The sequence below is a fragment of the Cetorhinus maximus genome, chromosome 9, assembly GCF_964194155.1.
Source record: "Cetorhinus maximus chromosome 9, sCetMax3.hap1.1, whole genome shotgun sequence".
Lineage (NCBI taxonomy): Eukaryota > Metazoa > Chordata > Chondrichthyes > Lamniformes > Cetorhinidae > Cetorhinus > Cetorhinus maximus.
The window spans coordinates 53,550,503-53,578,249 of NC_135887.1; the positions used below are offsets into that span (position 1 = coordinate 53,550,503).

A 27,747-nucleotide genomic window follows, 5' to 3' on the forward strand; every position below is an offset into this window, starting at 1 on the left:
TACAAAAGGGAATTGACATTGACTTGAAAAGGAATAATTTAAAAGGCTATGGGATGTAAGAGCAAAGAGTGGGATAAAATGGGCAGCTCTTTCAAGGAGCTGGCCCAGACATGATGGGCTGAATGGTGACTGCCTCCTGCTGTAAGATTCTATTGGAAAGCAAAAAAACAGGTCATAGTGTAACATCCAGAAGCAGATATCTTAATGTATTTAAATGTACGTAAATGAATAGATATAAAGGGACAGTAGAGCACCAGTGATAGAAAATTAACAAAATGTGAATGGGCAGTAATGTGACTTCCTATAAGTACATCAGTAGCAAGAAGATAGTTCTGTTAAAGATAAGGTCATTACAGATGATGGAGGCAAGCTTGTAGTGGATGGTTACCAAGTGAAAAAGTTTGCAGGGCTGCAGCAAGAAAGCTGGGGAGTGGAACTAGCTAAATTATTGCAGAAAGCTGGCACACACTCGGGCTGAATGACCTGTGCCGTAGCCATTCTATGATGCTCAACTTTCACACGGAAATGGAATTGTAGAACCACCAGCAGTCAGTGAATCTGTTGTGGGGGGGTTTCCACTCAGATTTTACAGAAATTAACTTAAAAGTGCATAAATCATTGATGTTGAGAGAAGCTGGGGAAGAACTAGCAAAGACTCCCACTTTAAAATTCCACAAATCCTTGGCTAGGAATTGTGCCAAGGGACTGGAAAGCAGGGAATATGACTCCTTCAAAAGGGATTTAGCCCAAAAGTGCACACCCATTATTCTTCATGGAATCTAATAGTGGAGAAATTTACTGAGCAGTAGGAGATATGAGGTAATTAGGGGCAGTTGACATGCCTTTCTACACAGATTATGCTTAACCCACCACAAAATAAGGATTTTCATTTATATAGTACTTTTCAGAACCCTAGGAAATATAAAATCAATTTGAAGTTGTCCAATTGTGAAATCACATCTAATGTTGGACACTTGAGGTTTGCAAGCATAGGCAGGTTAGGTACCGTAAGACATAGGAGCAGAAATTAGGCCATTCGGCCCATTGAGTCTGCTCCACCATTCAATCGTGGCTGATAAGTTTCTCAACCCCATTCTCCCCGTAACCTTTGACCCCTTACCAATCAAGAACCTATCAATCTCGGTCTTAAATACACTCAATGACCTGGCCTCCACAGCCTTCTGCTGTGGCAATGAATTCCATAGATTCACCACTCTCTGGCTAAAGAAGTTTCTCCTCATCTCTGTTCTAAAAGATCTTCCCTTTACTCTGAGGCTGTGCCCTCGGGCCTAGTCTCTCCTACTAATAGAAACATCTTCCCCACGTCCACTCTATCCAGGCCTTTCATTATTCTGTAAGTTTCAATTAGATCCCCCCTCATCCTTCTAAACTCCATCGAGTATAGACCCAGAGTCCTCAAATGTTCCTCATATGTTAAGCCTTTCATTCCTGGGATCATTCTCGTGAATCTCCTCTGGACCCTCTCCAGGGCCAGCACATCCTTCCTGAGATTCTAAATGTGGTCTGACCAGAGCCTTATAAAGCCTCAGCAGCACATCCCTGCTTTTGTATTCTAGTCCTCTCGAAATAAATGCCAACATTGCATTTGCCTTCCTAACTACTGACTCAACCTGCAAGTTAACCTTAAGAGAATCATGGACTAGGACTCCCAAGTCCCTTTGCACTCCAGATTTCTGAATTCTCTCCCCATTTAGAAAATAGTCTATGCCTCTATTCTTCCTACCAAAGTGCATGACCTCATACTTCCCCACGTTGTATTCCATCTGCTACTTTGCCCATTCTCCTAACCTGTCTAAATCCTTCTGCATCCTCCCCACCTCCTCAATACTACCTGTCCCTCCACCTGTCTTTGTATCATCTGCAAACTTAGCCAGAATGCCCTCAGTTCCTTCATCTAGAATCTGTACCCTGCTCATTGCAAACAGTGACTGGGACATTCTGTTCAATACGATCCGCCAGTCTTTGGGACATACAGCCTACATATCTAGTATCACACTGGTACTGAAATTCATATATCACTGACTCATTTGTGTGACAGGCAGAATGTCTTTTTGGATTGACGGTAGCATCCTGTTAGTGGCGAATACCACTCGTGTTGCTAACAGTAGCAGCCTGAAACAGCTAGCTTCACCTGTTGCTCAAGTTTTTGAGATACCTCGCCCTTCCAGGGTAATCTGAGGTAGACGGGGCACTTTTCAGGGCCGAAAGTTGAGGGTCTTAAGCCCGTTCATGAGTTTGTGTGATAAACAGCACAAGATGATATGACCAGGATAGCAATTATCCTGCAGGTTGCACTTGATGCCCCTACTTCAGCATCAAGCTTGCATGGTGAGCAACTGGCTTGGATCCTATTTACAAGGTTGCCAATAAGACCAATCTTATAGCGTGTGGAACTGTAAGAATCCATGGTGGAGTATTGCCTGGCAGATTTCTCAACGTCAAGGAAAGGGAGTTCATTTGACTGCTCCTTTTCATAGGTGAATTTGAGCGCAGGATGGAGCCCATTCAGACATGTGAGGAAATTGTTACATGCAGCTGCAGATTTAAACTTAGCGAATGTCTGCATATGTATGGGCTGCCCTAGATACACAAAGGTGATGTCCCTCTATACCCCAACTTATCTATGACCGGTTCTGCAGAACATGAATTTGCCAAATTGTTGGGCGAATTATTACAACCAATTTTGGCCAAGTTTTCCACATACACGGTGAAGGACTCCTTGACATTTGCGAAGGCCATCCAGGACTTGCATATCGATAGCAATGCTGTCTTCATGCGCTCATTTCGCATTGCTAGCCTATTCACCAATGTTCCACTCAAGGAAGCCATAGATATTTGTGCTGCAGCACTATATCGTGGCAATCTAGACCCGCCACCATCACGTGAATCTAGTATTCAGTGAACTTATGAACTTGGCAACTTGTGCGGTTGAGTTCAGTTTTAATGGCACCACATATGCCCAAAAAGATGGTGTTGCCATGGGATCCCCTCTAGGCCCAGCTCTCACAAACATCTTTGTTGGGTTCCGTGTCTTCAATGGAATGACACCTAACCTCTGACCCTTCACATATTTCCGATATGTGGATGATACATTCACTATATTTAAATTCACAGCTGCATGTAGCAATTTCCTTACATGTCTTAATGGGCTCTATCCTGTGCTCAAATTCACCTATGAAATGGAGCAGGCAAATTAACTCCCTTTCCTTGATGTACTAGTCGAGAAATCTGCGAAGGGATTCTCTACCACGGTCTACCGCAAGGCTGTCTTCACTGGTCAATATACACATTGGGATTCTTATGGCTCCATACGCTATAAGATTGGTTTTATCGACGACCTTGTAAATAGGGCCCAAACCATTTGCTCACCATGCAAGCTTGATGCTGAAATAGGGGCATCAAAGGCATCCTGTGGGATAATGGCTACCCTGGTCAGATCATTGCTCGCTGTATATCACGCAAACTCATGAATGGCCCCAGGCCTAAGGCCATCACTTTCAGCCCTGAAAAGTGCCCAGTCTATCACAGATTACCCTGAAAGGGCAAGGTATCTCAAAAACTCGAACAGGTGAAGCTAGCTGTTCACGCTGCTACTATGCAGTAGCAACACAGGTGATAATTGCCACTAACAGGATGCTGCCCTCAAGCCAGAAAGACATTCTGCTTATCACACAAATGAGTAATGTGGTATATGAATTTCAGTGCCAGTGTGATGCTGGGTATGTAGGCATACGTCCCAAAGACTGGTGGATCGTATCAAACAGAATGTCCTAGCCGCTGTTTGCAACAGGCAAGGTACAGACCGTACCCACCCGCCCTTGCTTGCAAAACTCAAAACACAGTGTCCAACATTAGATGTGATTCCGCAATTGGACAACATTTGCTAAATAATCCTCATTGTGCTGAGAATTACGCCGACAACCAATTTAAGAAAATCAGTCAGGCACGCAGTGTGGCACATTTGCGTGTATTGGAAGCTACATATATTAATACACAGGGCCTTGCTCTTTGCAGACAGAAAGAACATGTACACACATTGCACCTGTTTCAGCTAAATAAAATAAGTGACAGCCATTCACTGACTCATTCCTCAGGGCAATGCCTTGGCCAATCAGGGTCAAGCTGCCTGGTTTAAATTTCAAACAATGCTTGGCAGTTAACTGTCAGTCACCAGCAGTGGTGCATTCTTCATGGCAATGCCACTTGCCAACCAATCAACACTCTCTTCACATACAGTATAAATTGTTGTTGCCCCACCTACATTGGTATACTTGTGAGTGTCCTGATGGGTGCAAGACAAAAAGCTTAGATTTTTTTTAGCAATACTCAAGTTCTGTATTACCACACGGCTAATCCAGAGATTACTACTTTTGAGGTCCCGCTTGCTAATTTTCTATCTAGCTCCCTAAATTCTGATTGCAGGACAACATCCCCCTTCCTACCTAAGTCATTGGTACCGGCAGACCACGGCCACTAGCTGTTCACCCTCCCCCAGGCGAGTGTCCTGCAGTTGCTTTGTAACATCCTTGACTCTGGCATCAGGGAGGCAACATACCATCCTGGAGTCATGTCTACAGACATTGAAACACCTGCTTGTTCCCCTAACTAATGAATTCTCTATCACGATTGCTCTTCCTCCCCTCCTGTACAGCCGAGCCACTCGTGGTGCCACGAACCTGGCTCTGCCTGCACTCCTCTGAGTAAACGATGGCCTCACCAGTATCCAAAAATGGAAAATCGATTAGCGAGCAGGACCCCAGGGCTCCTGCACTACCTGCTTGGTTCTCTTGGACTGCCTAGTGGTTACCCATTCCACTTCTGCCTCCAGGTTCCTAAGCTGCAGTGTGACCGCCTCTCTGAACATGCTATCCACGTAGTTCTCAACCTCATGGATGTGCCACAGCGATTCCAGCCACTGCTTGAGTTCCAAAACCCGGAGCTCAAGTTTCTGTTGCTGGCAGCACGTGGTCTTCAAGGACGGCTGTAGCAGCCATGACTTCCCACATATTACATGATACACATTCCACATGACTGAGCTGCCCTGCCAGTTCTTAATTTTACTTCCCTTACATTAACTTTATTTTACTTTGCTTTACTTACATTAGTTTATTTTAATGGCCCTGACTTCCCCTTATTTCTAGTGTTTCTTTCTTAAATCCAAGCATTAAATTCAAGCAGCTATTTCTTAAAAAATATGCTTCTAGCTTTCAGTTATTTAAAGACTCCATAACAGCAGTTTCTTATCAACCAAAGAAATTACAGTTTTCTGTGATGTCACTCATCAATTTTTTTTTTCAAACTCAGCCAGCTCCGAAAGAGCTGTGGCAGCCAAATTGTACACACCAGGGAGAACTCCTCTGCTCTTCAAGTTGTGCCAGTGGATCTTATATATCCAGGGCCTCGGTTTAATGTCACATCCAAAAGACAGCACCTCAACAGTGCAGCACTCCCTCACCGCAGTACAGAACCGTTAGCCTGGATTTTGAGCTTAAGGAAAGGCCTGGAACCCAATGACTTCTTGAATTAGAGGCAAGAGTGAGCCAATAAAATTCCAAAGACATGCTCTGGATCCTTTGTAGTTTACAATATGTGAATGATTTCGGACAGGGGCCTTTAATAGTATTGTTTGCTGTGAGCAGCCAGTTTCATTTTATTTTCCTCCCTTTTGATTTCATCACGTAGCAATCAGGCCAGGTAAAAGCAAAATACTGTGGATGCTGGAAATTTGAAATAAAAGCAAAGTGCTGGCAGCATCTGTAGAGAGAGAAACAGAATTAACATTTCAAGTCCGATATGACTCTTCTTCAGAACTGGAGAGAGGTAGAAATGATGGGTTTTATGCTGTTGAGAAAGAGGAAAGAAGCAGATGGAGCAAAACAGAAGGTCAGGGGTAATAATCAAGCCAGGTGCTTGCTGACCAGAGTTGCACACCTACAAAAGGAGTATCTATAGATTAAAATGAGCAAGGATCACTACCTGAAATAACAAACGTCCTAACTTTTATCAACTCTGACATTGTTTCCAAGCACACCCTTTTTCACACCAGTTTTGTTTTAATTGCACACCTTTAACGTGTGTACATTGTTGCTAAAATCAGGATATTATAACGGAATTTTTTTGCCGAGGGATGAAAATTCTTGTGAATTGTTTATTGTATGTTTTTGAGAGCTAGGAGCAATGATTAAACCGAAAACCCTCTCAGATGAGCCAAAACTGGAGTCAATAGCAACTGAATTAATTATGTTAAAGTTGATAGCATTATTTCATATGACCAATTTGACTGGGATTGTTAGAGATGAAATCTGATGGAACAGCAATCTGATTTTCAAGAATGTGGATACTGGTCTCATTGACCGAGAATACACTCCATAATTCTTGACTACTTGCCTTCAGAATACTCTGTTTATGAAACTTGCTCTAGTGAAAGATGAGAGATGTTGAACATCAATTGATATTCGGACACATCCCTGAAATAGTTTTTAAAAAATTCTACAGGGTTTACAAATCAAGACGAATCAATGTACATTTTTATATTTTCCTTTTAATTTTGCCATCTTAATCTATGCCAGCCATTTAATATTTTTAAATCAAATCACAAGTTCAAACCCAAGAAGCTCTTCAATTCAGGCACATGATAGCTCAGTCTCCAGGACTCTGGTTAAACATTTCCAGCACTAGGTCCGTGACCTTGTACTTTACCTATTACTCTTCCCGTGCCATCTCCCAAGCATAACAAAAATAATTTTCGCATGACTGCAGCCTAGTTAAGCAAAGGGAGAGCCAACTTCATCTCACCCCTTAGTATTTTTGTCACTTTTTTTTGAACAATCTTACAGAAGAAAAACAAGCACTTCCTATTATTATATACAGAAACATAAAAAAATCTTTATTATATCAGGGGTAGAATACAGAATGCACAATAAAGTTCAGTACTTTACACAGCACGGGCTATTCTTATAGAATTCATTGCTATTCTTGCATTCAGTGTAACTATAGGATAACGGACAGATAATCACAAGCCTGAAAAGAAAAAGAAAATAGTTTAACTCAAATTACAGTAAACTGCAACATCCAAAAGGGATCAATTTGAAGACATTCAGGAAGTATTTTATACAATAGCTCTGATATTACACTAAACTCTGATTTACTAGTGACGCTGTGCAGGAGAGAGCTGCACATTCTTGCTGAATGGTTTGGAAAGAGGTTTGAGAGGTATATCCAGAGATAGTGAACTCTTTTCTGATTATAAGCAATGTTTCCCTAGACCACAGAAAATAGATAAACCAATGGATACATTTGTTTAACACAGTGCATCATTCACAGTGACTGGGTTTTTATTGCAGAGTACTCCAAGAGTATCAGTGAGAGTTTTGGATCAAAAGCAGTTAGAGGCTGAAGGAGGGATCAGGGAGAAAAGTCTGGATATGGGGGATAGTGAGGAGTGATGAGTGGAAGGTTAGCAGCAATGGTGATAGGTGAAGTTGTCTTAAAAGGATTTTTTATTTATTCTTGCCACTGAGTGACATTTTACAGGCAGTTTTTGTTACTTATCCGGAGTTGCTGAGAGTAAGACTCAATAATATAATGCGAATCTGTGCCACAGGTACGCCAGAGCAAGCAGAGGTAGCAGGTTCCATTCCCTGAAGGGTATTAGTGAAGCAGTTAGGTTAATTAAAAAAAGGCAACTTTCATGATCCTTTTTTCTGGTACCAGGCCAGAAATTACCAGATTTATCCTACTCAATATCACAAATTGCTATGGAGGAATTTGAACTCTACCTCTGCATTGTTTGTCCAGTGTTTGGTCTTGTTAATGGAGAGGATGTGTGCTGAGACTGCTTCAACCTCTGATAGTAGAAAGGAAAAGAAGAATGGAATTTGTGGCTAAGAAATAGAGTTTGTGATGGGTACTGAAGACAACGGCTTCAGTCTTTCCAGTGTTTAAATGAAGGGAATTTTGACTCATCCAAAGCTGGAGGTCAGACAAGCAGTCTGACAACCCAAGCACAGTGGAGGGCTGAACAGGTGAGATAAGAACTGGGTGTCTTCAGCTTACATGTGCAACCTGATGAGTTTTCACATGATGTTAATGAGAGGCAGCATTGATGAGAAACAGGTAGGGGGCAAAGGATAGATTCTTGGGAGACTCCAGGGGTAATGATGCAGGCGCATGAAGAGAAGCCCTGACAAACCTTTAACAGAAGGACACCTGTGTGTTCAGCTAGTGAATAGACAACATTGCAATAGCACTAGCAGGGACAGCTTAATGAATTCAATGATGAAACAGCATGCTGAAGTCCCATCTTTCCCCAAAGTTAAAGTGCTGTTACACATCATTATAGCATGGTCATCTAGTAATCCTTCACACTCACCTGACAGCTCATGAGAAGCATGGGTTCTGCTTCTATGCCATTTACGACAGAGAAGCTTGGACAATGTGCGCATAGAGTGCTATGCTCAGTGACACCGTGTTCAAGAAGAGCTCGAAATTGCTGCACTGTCACCTCCTGTAAGTGAATAGGTGAAAACCTCAAGCATTTCAACAGACTGAAGATACATTGGGCTCACATCACATGCTTAACAGTAACTAAAGAGTTTCTTATATCTCAAGTTATGCCTTGTCCACACAGGACAAACCCACCCTGCCTGCTCTATCAGCCTACACCCAAATGTCGAGTGACATCAGTAGAGAACTAGTCAAGGTGTGATGGAATAACCTCCGTTTGCCTGGATGAGTGCTCTTCCAACAACACTCAAGACGACAACTTCCAGGACAGGGCAGTCCACTTGATTGACACTTCCTCCACTAGCTAAACATCCATTTACTCCACCACTGGCTGCAGTATGTAGAGTAGAGGATGCACTAATCAAGGCTTCTTCAGCAGCATCTCCCAAACCTACAACCTCCACTAACTAGAAGGACATTGTCAACAGGTGTTCTCATACTTCTTCACCTCTAAGTCACAGACCATCCTGACGGGGACATATATTCATTGTTGTTGCATTAAAATCCTGGAATCACCTGCCTAATTGTAAATTGAGGGCACCTTCACTAAATGGATTGTAGTAGTTTAAGGCAGTGGCTGAACATCACCCTTTCAAGAGCAATTTGCGATGGGTAATAAATGTTGACCTGTCATGAAGAGATATTAATGTATATAATGTTATTGAAAATTATTTTTTTAAAATAGAGGTTTAGTCTGTGTGTGTGTTGATTGAATTAAAGTCTGGGTGCTTTGATGCATAGTAGTTTTGAGATGTAAACAGTAAGGTAGAGGGTACATTTTCATTTTGTTGAATAGAGCATTCAAGAGTGGGAGCGAAATCTTGCACATAGCTGGCAGACATCAAGCAATGTTTATATTACTAATAAAATTGGTATTATGAAAGGAGTTCAAAGGTCCTCGTGATACAATGAGAATTTACATTCAAAGGGAAAGACTGGGTATAACAGAAAGGAGTTTGTGTGTGCAGGTCAGAGGCATGTAAGGTCTAAGCCTGTAAGCCTACCACTGTGTTTGTGAAGGAACAAATTGGAAGGAACCTCACTTTGAATTCGTAAGATGAAAAATGCTTTGCCTGGTGTCTGTTTAAATCAATTGGTTATTGTTGCCTTAATAGAAATTAATTTGGGAATTTGTTAAAAAGTTATGATAGTAGTAATTTGTAGCCATGTGTATTTGTTTAATTTGTTGTAAATTAATAAATGTTTCATTTAGTTTTACATAAAAACCTCTCGAAAACTGGTGGTCTTATTCCTGAATTTAGAGCTCCAACTCAAAACATACCAATTGAAAATATAGGTTATGTCAGTTGTTTAAGATTTGCCTCTGGGATTTTAAGTAACTCGGCCTTTTTCAATTGCTGTGTCATAACATGATCTCACTGATTGAAAAAAAAATTAGGCCAACTTCAGAATCAGTGTTGAGGGCAGCTACAGAGTATGTGAGCATCAGCAGGGTGTGCTCAGGTCTGGGAGCTTGGAAGGGGTGGTGGGGGGAGAAACCAGAACCTAAAAACACAGAAAGGGTCAGTGGGCCCAATGAATTAAGAGCAAATTGGCCTTAGAAAATTGGCCAGGACAAGATCTAGCAGTCATACCGTCATCAAATAATAAAGTACAGAAGGCCTATCCTGCTTGCGCCAGCTCCTTGAAAGAGCTATCCAATTAGTTCCACTCCCCTGTGTTTCCCCACAGTTCTGTCAAATGTTTCACGACAGGTTTTATCCAATTCCCTTTTGAAAGTTACGACTGAATCTGCAGTGCATTCCAGATCACAACAATTCGCTGTTCAAAAAAAAATTTCAGGTTCTGTGTCCTTTGGTTATCAACTCTTATGTCACTGAAAACAGTTTCTCTTTATTTAATCTATCAAAACCATTCATGATTTGGAACATCTCTATTAAATCTCCTTTAACCTTCCCTGTTCTAAGAAGAACAACTGCTTCTCCAGTCTCTCCACATAACTGACAACACTCCAAGGTGTGGTCACGATCATTGGTACTCAGCACTGAGAACAGGTTTGAGAGTATCACACCGAGGATTCTTGTACTGTCTGCCTCTTCCTACCCCGCCAATGGCCCTCCCATTTATTATTCTCCTGAAATCTCTGGAACCATGGGATAGCTATCTCCTGAAACTCCAGGAAATTCTCAACCACTGCATACTCGGCAGTGAATCAACTCACCCTCAAGCTCAGGAGCAATGAGCTCGACATTGAGTAACTGGAGGCACTGCCTGCACATATAGTTATCCAGGACACATGAAGTGCCGTGGCAATTCCCAAATAGAGCAAAATTGCAGGCAATTTTGTCTCAATCATTGTGCTTAAAAAATCCCTTTTGATCTTATTACTTTGATTATTGAAATACTTACTATTGCGCCTTGGGTTAAACACTTAACACCTCCTTCCCCTTTGCACAGAATTCTTCCCCTTACCAAATTCCAGCTGCCACTCTATTTAGTCGATACTCCCAGTTTTGTATAGACAGCTGTGTGTAGCAGATATCCCTCGAATATAAACCTTTTACAAACACCGTAGTTACAACTAGTCAATCAATAGTCAGTTACAACAATTAACACCTAGTCAGTCACTTTCAGCTGATTAACTGTTAATTGCCACAGATTTAGAGGTTTAAAGAAACGTTTTAAAGTAGACTACATTTGCTGCCAATGCCACACATGCGCAATTCTAGCGTGTTTACTATTTTACAGAGTCTCTCAGCAGAGGTTAATTGGGGTGGCCATCTTTGAGATTGGCCCATTGTATCAGACTGGCAGGAGAATAGGATTTCATAGACTTGACACTACTAGATTGAAATTCATTCAGTGCACAATTTTAATGCAGAAGTAAAGTCATTAATTTAAGGCAGAAAACTAACAAACAGAAAATCTTGGAGACACTCGGGCAGCATCTTGAATTGAAAGCCCCCAGAGTTTTCTGTTTCCAATTGCAGCATCAGCAATATTTTTCTTGCTTCTGTTGCAAATTTGCCATTTGAACATTGTTAAATCATTTTTCTGCCATTCATATGTAGTTATAAAATATTAAAAATCTTAAGACCTGAATACATTTCCTGCCTACAAAACCCATGTTTTGGTGCACTTTTACAGAATAATCAGCAGGCTTGACGCAGCAGAGTGACATCAGCTTGGATCAGTGCGCATGCGAAAACGGCCATATTGCGTTGACAGGAGACACAGTTATTTAAAATAAGACAAGTATGTCATATTCCAGCTTGATAAAAAGCTCACTACACCTGTATCTGAACTATTTACACACTCTATCACTCTCACCAAATTCTTACTGCCACTTAGTTTACAAGCTACTCTGGTTAGTTGATACTACCACCTCTGTGCACACAGCTTGGAGTGCTTCCATTAATACTGGAAGCAAATGGTTTCTTGACTGAAAGAAATCATGCATCAATATTAAAGTGAGCATTCAAAGGGTTCCACTTAGACAGAGATTGGGTCAGTTACGCCTTAGCACTCAGGGTAGTGTCCTAGGCCCAATCATCTTCAGCTGCTTCAGTGACCGTCCCTCCATCATAAGGTCAGAAGTGGGGATGTTCGCTGATGACTGCACAATGTTCAGCACCATTTGCAACTGCTCAGATACTGAAGCAGTCCATGTCCATATGCAGCAAGACCTGGACAATATTCAGGTTTGGGCTGATAAGTAACATTCACGCCACACATTCTCAAGGGCAATTAGCAAACGTTGGTCTTACCAATGAAGCCCACATCCCACGAAAGAATAATAAAAAAATATGTGCAGATGTAGAATGCAAGCCCAATAAGGCAGACCCAATTACCATTCCTTTGCTTTCTTTCTTTCAGGGGAATCAGATTGCTGTATGCAAGAAACTTACCCTTGTATTAATGCACATCCCACACTGGCAAGCTATAAAGTCACTGCTCACATTTAGGTAGTTCCTGTGAAAGGAAAGTAGCTTTTGTTAGATTATTGTTGTTGCTATTTGCTGAAACAAATTCTGGCAAGAAATGTAGTAAACATAAATTGTAGTCAAATACATGTTCTACTACTTTCAGCTTCAATTTTCTCACCTTACCTCTCCTCCCTTTAATTAATCGGAGTATAGCTCTAAGCTCGATCTCTGTTTATGAAGCCCTTCACCAAAAGACATTTTACAAAGCCAAGCCCCACTTCCTTTGATCAGAATCATTGCGGAGGAGTCACCGAACTAACAATGATCCCTTAATGCAATTATTTTGCACCTATGCCCAATATGCACCTGCTCTGCAAAACAAAACACAGCCCAAGATCTTACTACACTTAAGGAAATGGCCCTAGAAATAGTGGATGGTCATCTTCTGAGATTCTATAGACTCTGGAACAGTTCCCACAGGTTGGAGGGTAGCTAATGTAACCCCACTATTTAAAAAGGGAGGTAGAGAGAAAACACGGAATTATAGACCAGTCAGCCTGATGTCAGTAGTGGGCAAAATTCTAGAGTCCACGATAAAAGATTTAACAGCTGAGCACTTGGGAAACAGTGGCAGAATCAGACAGAGTCAGCATGGATTTACGAAAGGGAAATCATCCTTGACAAACCTACTGGAATTTTGCGAGGATGTAACTAGTAGAGTTGATGAGGGGGAGCCACTGGATGTGGTTTATTTGGTCTTTCAGAAGGCTTTCGACAAAGTCCCACATAAGAGATTAACGTGTGAAATTAAAACGCATGGGGTTGGGGGCAGTGTATTTTGATGGATAGAAAACTGGTCGGCAGACAGGAAACAAAGAGTAAGAATAAACGGGTCTTTTTCCGAATAGCAGGCAGTGACTAGTGGGGTACCGCAGGGATCGGTGCTGGGACCCCAGTTATTCACAATATATTTAATGATTTAGATGAGGGGACTAAATGTAATATCTCCAAATTTGCAGATGACACAAAGCTGAGTGGGAGGGTGAGCTGTAAGAAGGATGCTTCAGTGTGATTTGGACAAGCTGAGTGGGTGGGCAAATGCATGGCAGATGCTGTATAATGTGGATAAATGTGAGGTTATCCACTTTGGTAGCAAAAACAGGAAGGCAGATTATTATCTGAATGGCTATAAATTGAGAGAGGGGAATGTGCAACGAGACCGGGGTGTCCTCATACACCAGTCGCTGAAGGTAAGCATGCAGGTGCAGCAGCCGGTAAAGAAGGCAAATTGTATATTGGCCTTCATAGCGAAAGGATTTGAGTACAGGAGCAGGGATGTCTTACTGCAATTATACGGGGCCTTGGTGAGACCATACATGGAATATTGTGTGCAGTTTTGGTCTCCTTATCTGAGGAAGGATGTTCTTGCTATAGAGGGAGTGCAGTGAAGGTTTACCAGACTGATTCCTGGGATGGTGGGACTGACATATGAGGAGAGATTGAGTTGGTTAGGATTATATTCACTGGAGTTCAAAAGAATGAGGGCGGATCTCATAGAAACCTATAAAATTATAACAGGGCTAGACAGGGTAGCTGCAGGGAGGATGTTCCCGATGGTGGGGGAGTCCAGAGCCGGGGTCACAGTCTGAGGGTACGGGGTAGGGGTAGACCACTTAGGACTGATATGGGGAGAAATTTCTTCACCCAGAAAGTGGTGGGCCTGTGGAATTCACTACCACAGAAAGTAGTTGAGGCCAAAACATTATATGTTTTCAACGAGTTAGATATAGCTCTTGGGGCGAAAGGGATCAAAAGATATGGGGAGAAAGCAGGAGCAGGCTATTGAGTTGGATGATGGCGGAGCAGGCTCGAAGGGCCGAATGGCCTTCGCCTGCTCCTATTTTCTATGTTTCTATGTTATTGTTTGAGCAAACACTAGTCAAATTAAATTGCAAGGATTCTAATTATAGAGAAGCTAAACAAATTTAGCAGAATAAAGTATAAATGCTTAATTTGTACAGGTCACATTGGTTTTGAAAATAACTATTTTTGAACATTAGGGTCCTATCAGATTGTTTGGTTATTGCAGTTTAGGCATTTTTCCACTTCAGAGAGCTGTCATGCGGCCGATAAAGAAGTGAAGATATGGCGAAAGACCTGCTGTATATATTCCAGGCAAGAAACCTCTGAACAAGCAAGTATGCACAACTCATCCTGGACATGGTTATGTTATCGGACTGGACTAGTAATCCAGAGAATGCTAATTCGTGTTAATACCACCATACTTGCAGTTTGCGAAGACATGTAATATTCAGGGACCTTCCCGTGGGCAGTTTATGTGACTGGTTTATTTTCATTAATGGATAGTTGCACTTTTATTGACTACACATCACTGCTGCTAAATAGGTCTGGCAGATTTTAGCCTGAATCAATGTCTAGTGAAAAGTTATATTTTGCTTCCTAAAGTCATAGGAAATCATGTGATATAAATTCACTAAGGCTCCTTAGACAGTATCTTCCAAACTCACGACCACTACCATCTAGAAGGACAAGGGCAGCAGACACATGGGAACACCACCACCTGCAAGTTCCCCTCCAAGCAACTCACCATCCTGGCTTGGTAATATATCGCCGTTGCTTTACTAACACTGGGTCAAAATCCTGGAACTCCCTGTCTAACAGCATTGTGGGTGTCCCTACAGCACATGGACTGCAGCAGTTCAAGAAGGCAGCGCACCACTGCCTTCTCAAGGGCAATTAGGGATGGGCAATTAAATGCTAGCCTTACCAGTGATGCCCACACCCCATGAATGAATAGAAAAAAATATAAACTATCAGCCAAAATATAGTGCAGAAGATTTGCAATTTAATCCCTGGGCTTAATTAAAATTCTCTACATAATAAGGCAGATGAAGACTCACTTTGGATTGAGGGTTCACATTAGGTGCAGTCTTTGTCACTGCACCAGAGAATATATCTGGAGCTAAGTTTTAAAAAGATACATCAGAATTTAAGCAGGACATAGTTCCACTTCTATCACACTCCTCTCTGGAACTCACGCTGGATTTTAGTTTTTATCTCTCTGGCAATTAGCCCAAGAAACCATTCACCATGTATAAATAGTGGATGTTTAAAGGCTAACCGAGAGGAAGGAAGTATCACACTCAAGTCCATTGCAGTCTATACCCAGAATCTACCTAGTGGCCAGTCTGTGGGGTTATCACTAGATAGTGAACAGGAGCTGGAACGCTCGGACAATTTATTTTGTTCAATCAAGGAATACGAAAGCCCTCACTAATCGTACAAAGGCCTGAGATCAAAACTAGGGCTGCACTGGTCTGCCACACCATCTTAAAAATAATTTCAAATATTTCAATAAAAGATCTTCCAAAGTCACACAACATCAAGCCAGCAATGCATCGATTGTAATGGCTCCTACTGGAAAACCATACATTTACTTTTCTTTCCAATTCCTCTCCTGCAAATCTTTTATATGCTTTGAAACTGTTAAATTAAGAAAGCAGCAATAAAAGTAGGTCATTCAGCCCCAGGGCCTGTTCCATCATTCAATTTGTTCATGGTTGATCTGTACCTTATCCCCATCCATCCTTGATTCTGTAAACCTTAATACCCTTATCTAACAAAAATCTATTGATCTCAATTTTGACACTTCCAATTGACCCCCCCACCCCCACCAGCCTCAACAGCTTTTTGAGGAAGAGTTCATGATTTCCACTATCCTCTGTGGGAAGACCTGCTTTCTGACATTCTCCTGAAGGTCAATATATCTTGCCGAGGTGCAGTGCTCGAAGTAGAACAGTTATTTTAAAAGGGGCAGAGCTTTATATAACTCTAACATAACTTCCACTCCTTTGTGCTGCAGCCGCCTTGAGACAAATAGCTTTAAAGAGAGTCAGGAAATCAGCTAGAAATCTAATTCACAGCCCGATTCCAACATACTCACCTATTACAAACAGGGCATATGAGTCTGTCGTCAGGAACATCAAACCCATCAATAATGGCGTTCAAACAGGCTTCATCGAAACGTAAGCTGGCCTCGTACTCCTCTATGATGGCCTGTTCTACAAGAAATATAGCAGACATCATTTAGTACTAGAATTGTTAAAATGCCTATCACACAAATGAGCGATGTGGTGTGTGAATTTCAGTGCTGGTGTGATGCCGGGTATGTAGGCCATATGTTCCAGCGACTAGTGGATTGTATCAAACAGCAAGTCCCTTTGGCTGTTCGCAACAGGCAAGTACTGACCATACCCAACCAGCTCGTGCTTACAAAACTCAAAACATAGTGTCCAATATTAGATGTGATTCCGCAATATGACAGCACTAGCTAAACAATTCTGACTGTGCTAAGAATTACACTGACAACCAATGTAAGATTACCAGTTGGGCTTGCAGTGTGGCTCACTTGCTTGTGCCAGAAGCTACATATATTCACATGCAGGGTCCTTTCCTTTGCAGACAGAAGGAGCATATCCATGCATTGCACTTTTTTTGACTAAACAAAAGCTTCGGGGACAGCTTGGCCTGGTTCATTCCCCAGGACAATGCCATGACTAATTAGACTTGACCCGCCTGGTTTGAATTTAAACAAAAGCTTGGCAGTTAACTGCTCCTGCTGTATTTTCCATGGTAATGCCTCTACCAATCAAAGCCCACTTGCCAACCAATCAGCACTCTCTTCTCATGCAGTACAAATTGTTGATCCTTTTACTATCGGTATTCTTGCAAATCTATCCCTGATGAGTGCAAGACTTTTTTCCAAGGAATACTCAAGTTTTGTACTACTAAACGATTAGTTAGCTCATTCTCCCCCAGCCTCCCAACAATTCCTTTGCACCCCTGTTGTTGAACATATTTAATTATTTTCAAAGTTTGTCACTATTGGTGTACTTTCAAACTCAAGCATTGAGCTATGTCAGTATTTCCAAAGTCTGAGGTCATGTTAAAAACAACGTGCATTGCATAATAGCCCATAATTCTTCAGGCAATTTAGAAGAACTATCACAAATATATATTCGAAGATACATTTTTAACCACAATCATTGTAAAGGATTTTAATATATTAGGCAGTAACAGAAGGAGAGTTTAGGGTTTCCTCATGTGGTTATGGGAGAACTGAATGGATTATTCTTCCTACATACTGAATAAATAGAACACATATGAGTTGAGCAAAAGTAAGTATAGGAATAAGGCATTTTACATGGCAAGTCAATTTCAAGTCAAAAGACTGAAGAGATCGACTGACCATATTTTCCTCAGCTCAAGCCCATTGGCAGATTAGGCATAAAGACATTATTATAATAGAATTTATGCCAGTTTTCTATGACATATGGTGGAGAGGTATGGTTTATAAGTAGGTTTTACCTTCGCTGAGGAGCTCCTGTTGAATTTCCTCAAGTTCTGCCAATTCAGTTATATTCTCCAGTGTATTCAGAACCTGGGGAGCAAATCAAACCACAGAAACATCACTCCAACGGTGGATTTCTAATAAAGTAAACACTCTAGAAATCTGATTAAACAGAACGAGGGGCCAATGTAACTAAAACTATACCAGTTAATTTCTTCATATAAAAGGCCGAGATAGCACGGAACACACTTCCCCAGAGGATGACGGGTGCCGAATCAGCTCAGACATTTTAAAAAGAGAAATAGCAAGGGCTAAGAAGGGAAGGCAGTGGGCATTAAAATGATTTAAAAATGTCAAGGCCAAAAGCAATAAGCTAAATGGCCTCCAGCTGCTTCCAAGTTGTCAAGAGTAGAACTAAAAAAACTATAACTCAACTGCCTATAATCTGTAATTGTGAAAGTAATATGCATATCAGATCCATTTCTAGTCACATCATTGCAGGATGGTGTAATTACAGTGTGATAAGTTCTCACAGAGTTTCCATTATAAATTTCAGTGTCCACATATATAATGAAAAAGTTGTCAGGAAGACTGCAGATGCAAGATTTTGATTACATTACAGATAGATTATTGTTTTATCATTGTAAAATACATTCTTTTTTCAAAAAAAAGGTGGGAAAGTCTTAATTTTCTATGAAAAATTGAGGCTAAGAAGCATGTTTCACAAATCTTAGAATGCGTTGATTATAGAATACAATTATAGAAAAAGATAATTTTTTAATTCAGATGATTTCACAGGCCTGAGCAATAGTGAGCTAATCTCATCCATTCAAGTACCAGAGGCTGCGATGTGAAATGGGATCAGGGGGTGAGAATTCAGTGTTTAAAAAAATTATTGGATGATCAGAAGATTACATTTTTCTCTGAAAAAAAGAGTAGAGCTATTAATAATTAATTGAGGCCAGTAGTTGGATAATCACAGTCAGCAATTCAACCTGCAACTGGTTCTCAGAGCAGTTACTTTAAAATTTAGGGTGATAGTAACAGTTTATACTCAGAGATTTTCAAATGCACACTCCTGGGCACATTACAGCAAACTCAAATTAACAGTAATTATATTTATTATATTCTACTCCCGTTTGTCATATTAGAATTATTATAAATTAGCCATTTGTGAAGTGATTACCCATCAAAACATTATAAATGGTGACATTCCTGGACAAAACTATATCACACTTAACTAAACACACCAAACAGCAAAGTTACCATCTTAATAACGTCATTCGTGAAATATCAAATTGGTGCTCAAGATCTTCTGTCTAATTGAACTTAATTAATACATGTCTGGACTTTGTCATTCTTTATAGCTTCTCAAAATGTCTGCTTCAGGACAGCTGTGTTCAAATTGCTCTTTACTAAGGACCATAGCCCTGAAATACATTGTACAAAGCTTAACACACATTTAGCCTGTTATTACACTATTCCTTTATCTGTTATTTCAGGAGGTGCCATACCTGCTTATTTTAAGATTTGCAACACAATTTCAAAACTTACAAAATTAAAATCTAGAATTAGAACCTATCATTAGAAGGGTGGTGAGATTAACAAACCTCTGTTAAACTTCCCCTCTTCCACAGTGAGTGGAAATTTCCATCTAGTGCTTTCAGAGCTCTCCATTCTTCTTCCATCACCTCTTGCACGAGCAAGGATCCACTGAGGTTGCAGCTTGGATTCTCTCCCAGATGCCTGTACCTGTCTAACAGCTTTGCCCGGCTGTTCTTCAATCTTTCTACACACCTCTAGAGAGAGAGAAGGGAATGAAGACGACTGTATTTCATAAAGGGATAATTTTTGTTTACTGAAAACGAGAGAGCTATGAACACACCTGCAATTTCTCTGCACAGATAATAGGCCGTGCTTACTTGTAAATATTTGTTCAATCTTTCCACATTTAAATCAAAAGCAGTGGGGAAATTCTTATTTTAACACATTCTGTAAAAGGAAAGGCAATGCAGCTCACTACACTCTGTTTCAAAATTAAAGAAAGATTTTTAATTTTCACAACCTCGGGGCAACCCAAAGCACTTCAAGCAAAGGAAGATTTTCCAGAATTATTTGTTTTACGTTTTCCTTAATTGAAAAGAATGCCCTACTAATCCGTTAATGAAATAGTTCATTATTGACCTATACCATTTAATATTTTAATTACGCAGAGATCCTCTCAACCAACTGTCTGGATTGTAGAGCCTGAGATTCTTTCTTCACTACTCACTCCTTGGCACCAGTTCTTCTCTGTGCCCATTCTGCAGGCTGGCTGGCCTGCAAGCTTCTTATTTTAATGTGACTACAGCAACTTACATTTATACATTATGAAACATTCCAACAGGCTTAGAATTGACCTGATAAAAAATATCCTCACAATGCCAAAGCTGCCACTGATCGGACTGACTTTAAGACAAGCTCTCATCTGCCTGCTCCTGTGATTTAGATGGAAGCTAAGCATACCATGATACCATTTGAAGATGAGCAGTGAATTCCCCGATGTTCTAGTCAACAAACACAATAAAACATCAGCTTTTGTTATGATCCCAGCTGAACAAGTCAGATTCCAGGGTGGAAACTGGCCTGACAGATCCTAATTTTTATCTTTTGTTTAGAAACATGGAGGACAGCTACTGAAGAGAGTCACAGAGTCTGCTGATGTACTTTCAACAAAAGAATAAAACATTTATTAAACAGGAAAAAGATTAACTATGTTACACTACTTCTTCACCCACAAGCATATCTTTACAGGTATATACAGATTTGTAAGAATAACACAAGTTACAAAAAAAAAATCTATCTTATACTCCAATGTACACAGTGCATGTAAACCATTAGGCGACCTGCAGTTGCACACACCAGATTCCAAGACCAAGTGACAGGTGCCACCCAGAGCAGATGCTATGGATCTCTCATCAGCTCCCCCCAGACACCTGTCACACCATGAGCCAACCGGTCTCACGGAACTCTGTCTTTCACATGGGGTAGGCCATGGCGTAATAGTATTGTCACTAGGCTAGTAATCCAGAGACCCAGGGTAATGGTCTGGGGACCAGGGTTTGAATCCCGCCACAGCAGATGGTGGAATTTGAGTTCAATAAAAATCTGGAATTAAAAGTCTAATGATGTCCATGAAACCATTGTCGATTGTTGTAAAACCACATTAAAATGCAGGTACACAAACAAACCCACAGACTTGCAGGCAACATTCTAAAGTGAAACGAAACCCAGGTTTCCCCTTTGTTAACACACACATACAAAACATAAACTAAACTTAAAGCTAAAACTTATACTTAAAGCTATAGCTAACAAAGGAAATTAAGGATTGTAAAAGATTAAAAGAAAAAGCTGATAAAGTTGCCAGAAATAGAAGTAAACCTGAGGATTGGGAGCATTTTAAAATACAGCAAAGGGGGACCAAGAAGCTGATAAAGGGAGAATAGAATATGAACGTATACTAGCAAAAAAACATCAAAACAGGCTGTAAAAGCTTCTATAGGTACGTAATAAGGAAAAGTCTGGTTAAGACAAACATGGCTCCATTACAGGCAGAGTCAGGAGAATTCATAATGGGGAAAAGGGAAATGACAGAGAAGCTAAATAATTACTGTGTCTGTCTTCACTGAGGAAGATACAAGAAATCTCCCAGAATTAGAGATCCAAAGAAGAATGAAGAATTGAAAGAAATTAGTATTTATCAGAAGATTGTATTGGAGAAATTAATGGGACTGAAGGTTGATAAGTCCCCAAGACCTGATATTCTACATCCCAGGTTGTTGGAAGAGGTAGCTATGGCATTAGTGGATGCAATGGTGATCATCTTCCAAAATTCTATAGATTCTGGAAAGGTTCCTGCAGATTAGCAAAGTCACCCTGCTATTTAAGAAGGGAGGAAGAGAGAAAACAGGGAACTACAGACCTGTTAGCCTGACATCAGTAGTAGGGAAAATACTAGAATCTATTATAAAGTATGTGATAAATGGATGTTTAGATAATAATGATCTGATTGGACATAGTCAGCATCGATTTATGAATGAGAAATCATGTTTGTCGAACCTGTTGGAGTTTTTTGAGGATGTTGCTAACGGAATTGAAAGAGGGGAGTCGGTGGACATAATGTACTTGGATTTTCAGAAGGCTTTCGATAAAGTCCCCCACAGGAGGTTGATTAGCAAAATAAAAGCACATCGGATAGGAGGTAATATACTGGCATGGATTAAGAATTGGCGAACAGGCAGAGAACAGAGAGTAGGAATAAATCGGTCATTCCCGCATTGGCAGGCTGTGACTAGTGGGGTACTGCAAGGGTCAGTTCTTGAGCCCCGGCTGTTTACAACATATATCAATGATTTGGATGTGGGGACCAAATGTAATATTTCCAAGTTTGCTGATGTCACCAAGCTAGGTGGGAATGTGTGTTGTGAGGAAGATGCAAAGAGGCTTCAACGGGATTTGGACAGACTTAGTACGTGCGCAAGAACATGGCAGGTGGAATATAATGTAGAAAAATGTGAGATTATCCACTTTGGTCGGAGGAACAGTTGTGCAGAGTATTTCTTAAATGGTGAGATATTAGAAAATGTAGATGTACAAAGGGACCTGGGTGTCCTTGTCCATAAGTCACTAAAAGCTAACATGCAGGTGCAGCAGGCAATTAGAAAGGCTAATGGAATGTTAGCCTTTATTGCAAGAGGATTTGAGTACAGGAGTAGCCAAGTCTTGCTTCAGTTGTCTAGAACCTTGGTTAGACCGCACCTGGAGTACCATGAACAGTTTTCGTCCTTATCTTAGGAAGGATATTATTGCCATAGGGGGAATGTAGCAAAGGTTCACCAGGCTTGTTCTGGGGATGGTGGGACCATCCTATGAAGAGCGATTGAGGAAACTGTATTCTCTAGAGTTTTGAAGAATGAGAGGTGATCTCATTAAAACCTACAAAATACTTAAAGAGATAGATAGAGTAGATGCAGGTAAGGTGTTTCCCCTGGTTGGGGAGTCTAGAACCAGGGGGACAATTTCAAAATAAGGGGAAGCCACTGAGGACTGAGATAAGGAGAAATGTTTTTACTCAGAGGGTTGTAAATCTTTGGAAAAATTCTCTACCCCAGAGGGCCTTGGAAGCTCAGTCATTGAGTATGTTTATAGCAGAGATTGAGATTACTAAATACGAATGAGATAAAGGGATATGGGGATAGTGCGGGAAAAGGGCACTGAATTGAATGATCAGCCGTGATCATATTGAATGGCAGAGCAGGATCGATGGGCTGCACGGCCTTCTCCTGCTCCCGTGTTCCTAATTGATTCTAGCATTTTGCTTACCATTGATGTTAGGTTAAATAGCCTATTCTCTCTCCCTCCTTTCTTGAATAAAAGGGTTTCACTTACTATCTTTCACTCCACAGGGGACCGCTCTGGGATCAATGCACAATATAAATTCAAGTTATTAATTTCTCCATTACTATCTTTACTAATAGAAATTACTTTAAGTTTCTCACTCTCATTAGACCTTTGGTTCTTCACAACCGTTTGTTTTGTTTTCTACCATGGAGGCAGTTTACTTTCAAAGTTCTTTTGTAGCCAATACAACTGCCAATCTGAACACTACGAGGTCCCACAAACAGACATGCTAAGCAGCAGTTTCTATGCCAGGTATAGGTTCTCCACTTCAATTCAATGAAATGCTACAGTTATACTTACAATAGAGAGAATGCAGTTCACAGTTAAGAACAATATTTTTCATTATTTGCATTAACTCATTGACACTTTACTACTTGATCATCCTGTTCCTGAATCACATTTAATCATTGGGAGAAACTGACAGCAGCCTAAATAAGGTCTCCTACCCTCCCATGTAGCAACGGTAAAGTAATCTTTAGTTGCACTGCAGAGAAACACACCACTCAAGGTGGTGAATAGTAGAAAAAGGGAGACCCTGATTGGCTTTAGTCAACTCAAAGCAGAATGCCAGCTCCAACTGACTGGATAGTCTCGCAAGATGCACTTTGCACATGGCACGAGTCCATAGAAGAAAAGGCATTTATATTGTACCTTTCAGCAGCTCAGGATGATCCCAAACCAACTTACAACCAACGTTTGAAGTGTGGTCACTCTTGCAAAGTAGATAACACAGCAGCCAATTTGACCATAGTAAGGTTCCACAAACCCCCACAATGTGATAATGACCAGATAATGTTTTAGTGATATTGGCAGAGGGATAAATATCATACAGGACATTAGGGAAGAGCTTTTCCTCTTTGCATGGTGCCATGGGGTCTTTTACATCTATCTGAGAGTGCTGACGGGGTCTCAGTTTTACATCCCATTTGAAAGGTGGCACCGCCGATAATGCAGCACTCCTGTGGTACTGCACTGGAGTGTCAGCATAGCTTTTTGTCCTTAGGTTTATGAAATGAAACTTGAATAAAGAATTTTCTGTCTCAAGTATGAGTACTACTACTAAGCCATGGCTGCCACCTGATCTACATCGCCAGAGAGTAAATAAAAAATTAGAAATATCAGAGTATTCAGTCTCTCAGAATATCAAGCAAAGAGCAAAGATTACACTTTCAGAAATTCCTCCTACCACAAAATAAAAGGAGACATTCCTGACAGTGTAAATTACCAGAGGCCTGTCCCTGTTGCCAGCCCCATTATATTATAGTGGCAAACTGTCACAGTAACCAAGTGACTGCTCAGGTGGTAGTGTGGTGTGCATGAGGAGGAGCAGGGCTTATCCAGCCCACCTCTTTCGGCCTGCTTTTTTAAATTCATTCACGGGATGTGGGCTTTGCTGGCTGGGCCAGCATTTATTGCCCATCCCTAATTGTCCTCAAGAAGGTGGTGGTGAGCTGCCTTCTTGAACCATTGCAGTCCATGTGGTGTAGGTACACCCACTGTGCTGTTGGGGAGGGAGTTCCAGGGTTTTGATTCAGCGACAGTGAAAGAACGGCGATATATTTCAAAATCAAGATGACGAGTGACTTGTGGGGAACTTACAGGTGGTGGTGTTCCCATCTGTCTGCTGCCCTTGTCTTTCTAGATGGTCATGGGTTTTGCAGGTGCTGTCTAAGGGAGCCTTGGTGAATTCCTGCAGTGCACCTTGTAGATGGTACACACTGTTGCTACTGTGTGTCGGTGGTGGAGGGAGTGAACAGTTGTGGATGTGGTGCCAATCAAGTGGGCTGCTTTGCCTGGATGGTGTCAGGCTTCTTCAATGTTGTGGGAGCTGCACTCATGCAGGCAAGCGGGGAGTATTCCATCACATTCCTGACTTGTGCCTTGTAGATGGTGGACAGGCTTTGTGGAGTCAGATGAGTATTTGCCACAGGATTCCTAACCTCTGACATGCTCTTATAGCCAAAGTATTTATATGGCGAGTCCATTTCAGTTTCTGGTCAATGGTGATGTTGATAGGCTGTGGGGGGGGGGTAGAATTCAGCGATGGTAACACCATTGAACGTCAAGCAACGATGTTTCTCTCTTGTTGGAGATGGTCATTACCTGGCACTTGTGTGGCGTGAATGTTACTTGCCACTTGTCAGCCCAAGCCTGGATATTGACTGCTTCAGGAGTTGCGAATGGCCTGTCTCCCTCCCCAAGCCCACCTGCCCCAGTCTGTCCTCCACCCCCTGCCCCATCTAGCACGCTAAGGCCTGCACAACCCAGCCTGAACCATTCCTCCCCACAGCCTGAGCACACTGGCTGGTTTACCCCACCTGCCCCGCCTCATGTTTTCTCTTTTTGGGAGGGGGGGGGGTTAGGGGTTGGGAATGTAGAAGTTTCAAAACAAGGAGTCTCCCATTTAAGATGGCGATAAGGGCAAATTGCTTCTCTCAGAGTGGAAGAGCAGTGCAGGCTGAGTCGTTGCAACCAAAGCAATGTGATTGACTCTCAACTACCCTCTGAAAAGGCTGAGCAAGCCACTCAGTTCAAGGGCAACAAAGTTGCCATCTTCCATGAACAAAGCTGACCTTGCCAGTGACACCCATATTCCATGAAAGAATAAAGAATATATTCAAAGCTGAGATAGATTTTTGATCTACAAGTGAGTCAACAGTTATTGGGGGCAGCCAGGAAAATGCTGTTAAGGCCCCAATCAGATCAGCCACTGAATGGGGCCTTTACAGAGAATGAGGCTTCATCAATGATCTTCCTTCCATCATAAGGTCAGAAGTGGGGATGTTCACTGATGATTGCACAATGTTCAGCACCGTTCACAACTCCACAGATACTGAAGCAGTCCGTGTCCAAATGCAGCAAGACCTGGACAATATCCAGGCTTGGACTGACAAATGGCAAGTAACATTCGCGCCACACAAGTGCCAGACAATGACCATCTCCAACAAGAGAGAATCTAATCATCACCCCTTGATGTTCAATGGCATTACCATCACTGAATACCCCACCATCAACATCTTGAGGGGGGGGGGGGGGGGGGGGTTACCATTGACCAGAAACTGAACTGAACTAGCAATATAAAAACTGTGGCTACAAGAGCAGGTCAGAGGCTGGAAATCCTGGTAATTCATTTCCTGACTCCCCAAAGAATGTGATGGAATACTCTCCACTTGCCTGGGCGAGTGCAGCTCCGTCAACACTGAAGAAACTTGACATCATCCAGGACAAAACAGTCCACTTGATTGGCACACCATCCACAAACATTCACTCCCTCCACCACCGACACACAGTGGCAGCAGTATGTACCATCTACAAGATGCACTGCAGGAATTCACCAAGGCTCCTTCGACAGAACCTTCCAAACCCACGACCACTACTATCTAGAAGGCCAAGGGCAGCAGACACATGGGAACACCACCACCTGGAAGTTCCCCTCCAAGTCACTCACCATCCTGATTTGGAAATATATCGCCGTTTCTTCACTGTCGCTGGGTCAAAATCCTGGAACTGCCTTCCTAACAGCACTGTTACACCACATGGACTGCAGCGGTTCAAGATGGCAGCTCAACATCACCTTCTCAAGTGCAATTAGGGATGGGCAATAAATGCTGTGAATAAAAAAAGGCTCCAGGGCTGAAAGGCCTGTTCCTGGTGACAGAGTGCTTCAATCCCCGGGCCTCTCACCTTCCTGAACAAAAACAGAATTACCTGGAAAAACTCAGCAGGTCTGGCAGCATCGGCGGAGAAGAAAAGAGTTGGCGTTTCGAGTCCTCATGACCCTTCAGCAGAACTGAGTAAAGTTAGGAGAGGGGTGAAATATAAGCTGGTTTAAGGTGGGGGGAGAGAAGTTGCGGGCGGGGGGGGGGGGTTGTAGGGACAAGCAAGCGGTGATAGGAGCAGATAATCAAAAGATGTCACAGACAAAAGGAACAAAGAGGTGTTAAAGGTGGTGATATTATCTAAGAAAATGTGCTACACATTTAATTAGCACATTTTCTTAGATAATATCACCACCTTTAACGCCTCTTTGTTCCTTTTGTTTGTGACATCTTTTGATTATCTGCTCCTCCAACTTCTCTCTCCCCCCCCCCCTTAGACCAGCTTATATTTCACCCCTCTCCTAATATTACTCAGTTCTGTTGAAGGGTCATGAGGACTCGAAAGTCAACTCTTTTCTTCTCCGCCGATGCTGCCAGACCTGCTGAGTTTTTCCAGGTAATTCTGTTTTTGTTTTGGATTTCCAGCATCCGCGGTAGTTATTTGTTTTTTTTCTCTCACCTTCCTGTATGTCTCCTTCCAGGGGGCAGGGCGGCCTTTATATAGAGTTCGGTGCCTGGCATCCACTTCCATTCTCTCACTGAAGTCCATACCCAGCCCCTCAGGTGGCAGGTCTGAAGCGCAGGGTCGGAACCGCTGTCCGGAACCGGGCTTTAGCCGCTGACCGACCCCGCCGCAGGTTCCATCGCGCAAGCGCAATGCCCGTCAGCGTAGCAGCGGCGCTGCGCAGGCGCACTGGCCGAGAAG

The 27,747-nt window shown here is 41.9% G+C and overlaps 1 protein-coding gene across 1 annotated transcript; it reads right to left on the bottom strand.

The window, feature by feature from the left end:
- Positions 1 to 6,542: 6,542 nt before the first annotated feature.
- rpain (RPA interacting protein) lies at positions 6,543 to 27,733 on the bottom strand. Its single transcript, XM_078548759.1, has 7 exons — positions 27,502 to 27,733; positions 19,395 to 19,583; positions 17,802 to 17,874; positions 16,378 to 16,495; positions 12,396 to 12,459; positions 8,393 to 8,527; positions 6,543 to 7,041 (listed from the first exon to the last, which is right to left on the bottom strand). The coding sequence occupies exons 1-7, from the start codon at positions 27,589 to 27,591 to the stop codon at positions 7,012 to 7,014; spliced, it is 699 nt and encodes a 232-aa protein (XP_078404885.1). The 5' UTR covers positions 27,592 to 27,733; the 3' UTR covers positions 6,543 to 7,011.
- Between the last annotated feature and the right edge of the window lie 14 nt (positions 27,734 to 27,747).

What these genes read in the sequence shown, in the direction of transcription:
- rpain (XM_078548759.1), bottom strand. Translation starts at nt 27,591, where the DNA reads ATGGACTTCAGTGAGAGAATGGAAGTGGATGCCAGGCACCGAACTCTA. An exon ending in GGAAGGAGACATACAGGAAG is followed by an intron (nt 19,584 to 27,501) that starts GTGAGAGAAAAA and finishes CTCTCTCTCTAG; the next exon opens with AGGTGTGTAGAAAGATTGAA. An exon ending in TGCTTCTCATGAGCTGTCAG is followed by an intron (nt 7,042 to 8,392) that starts GTGAGTGTGAAG and finishes TTTTCTTTTCAG; the next exon opens with GCTTGTGATTATCTGTCCGT.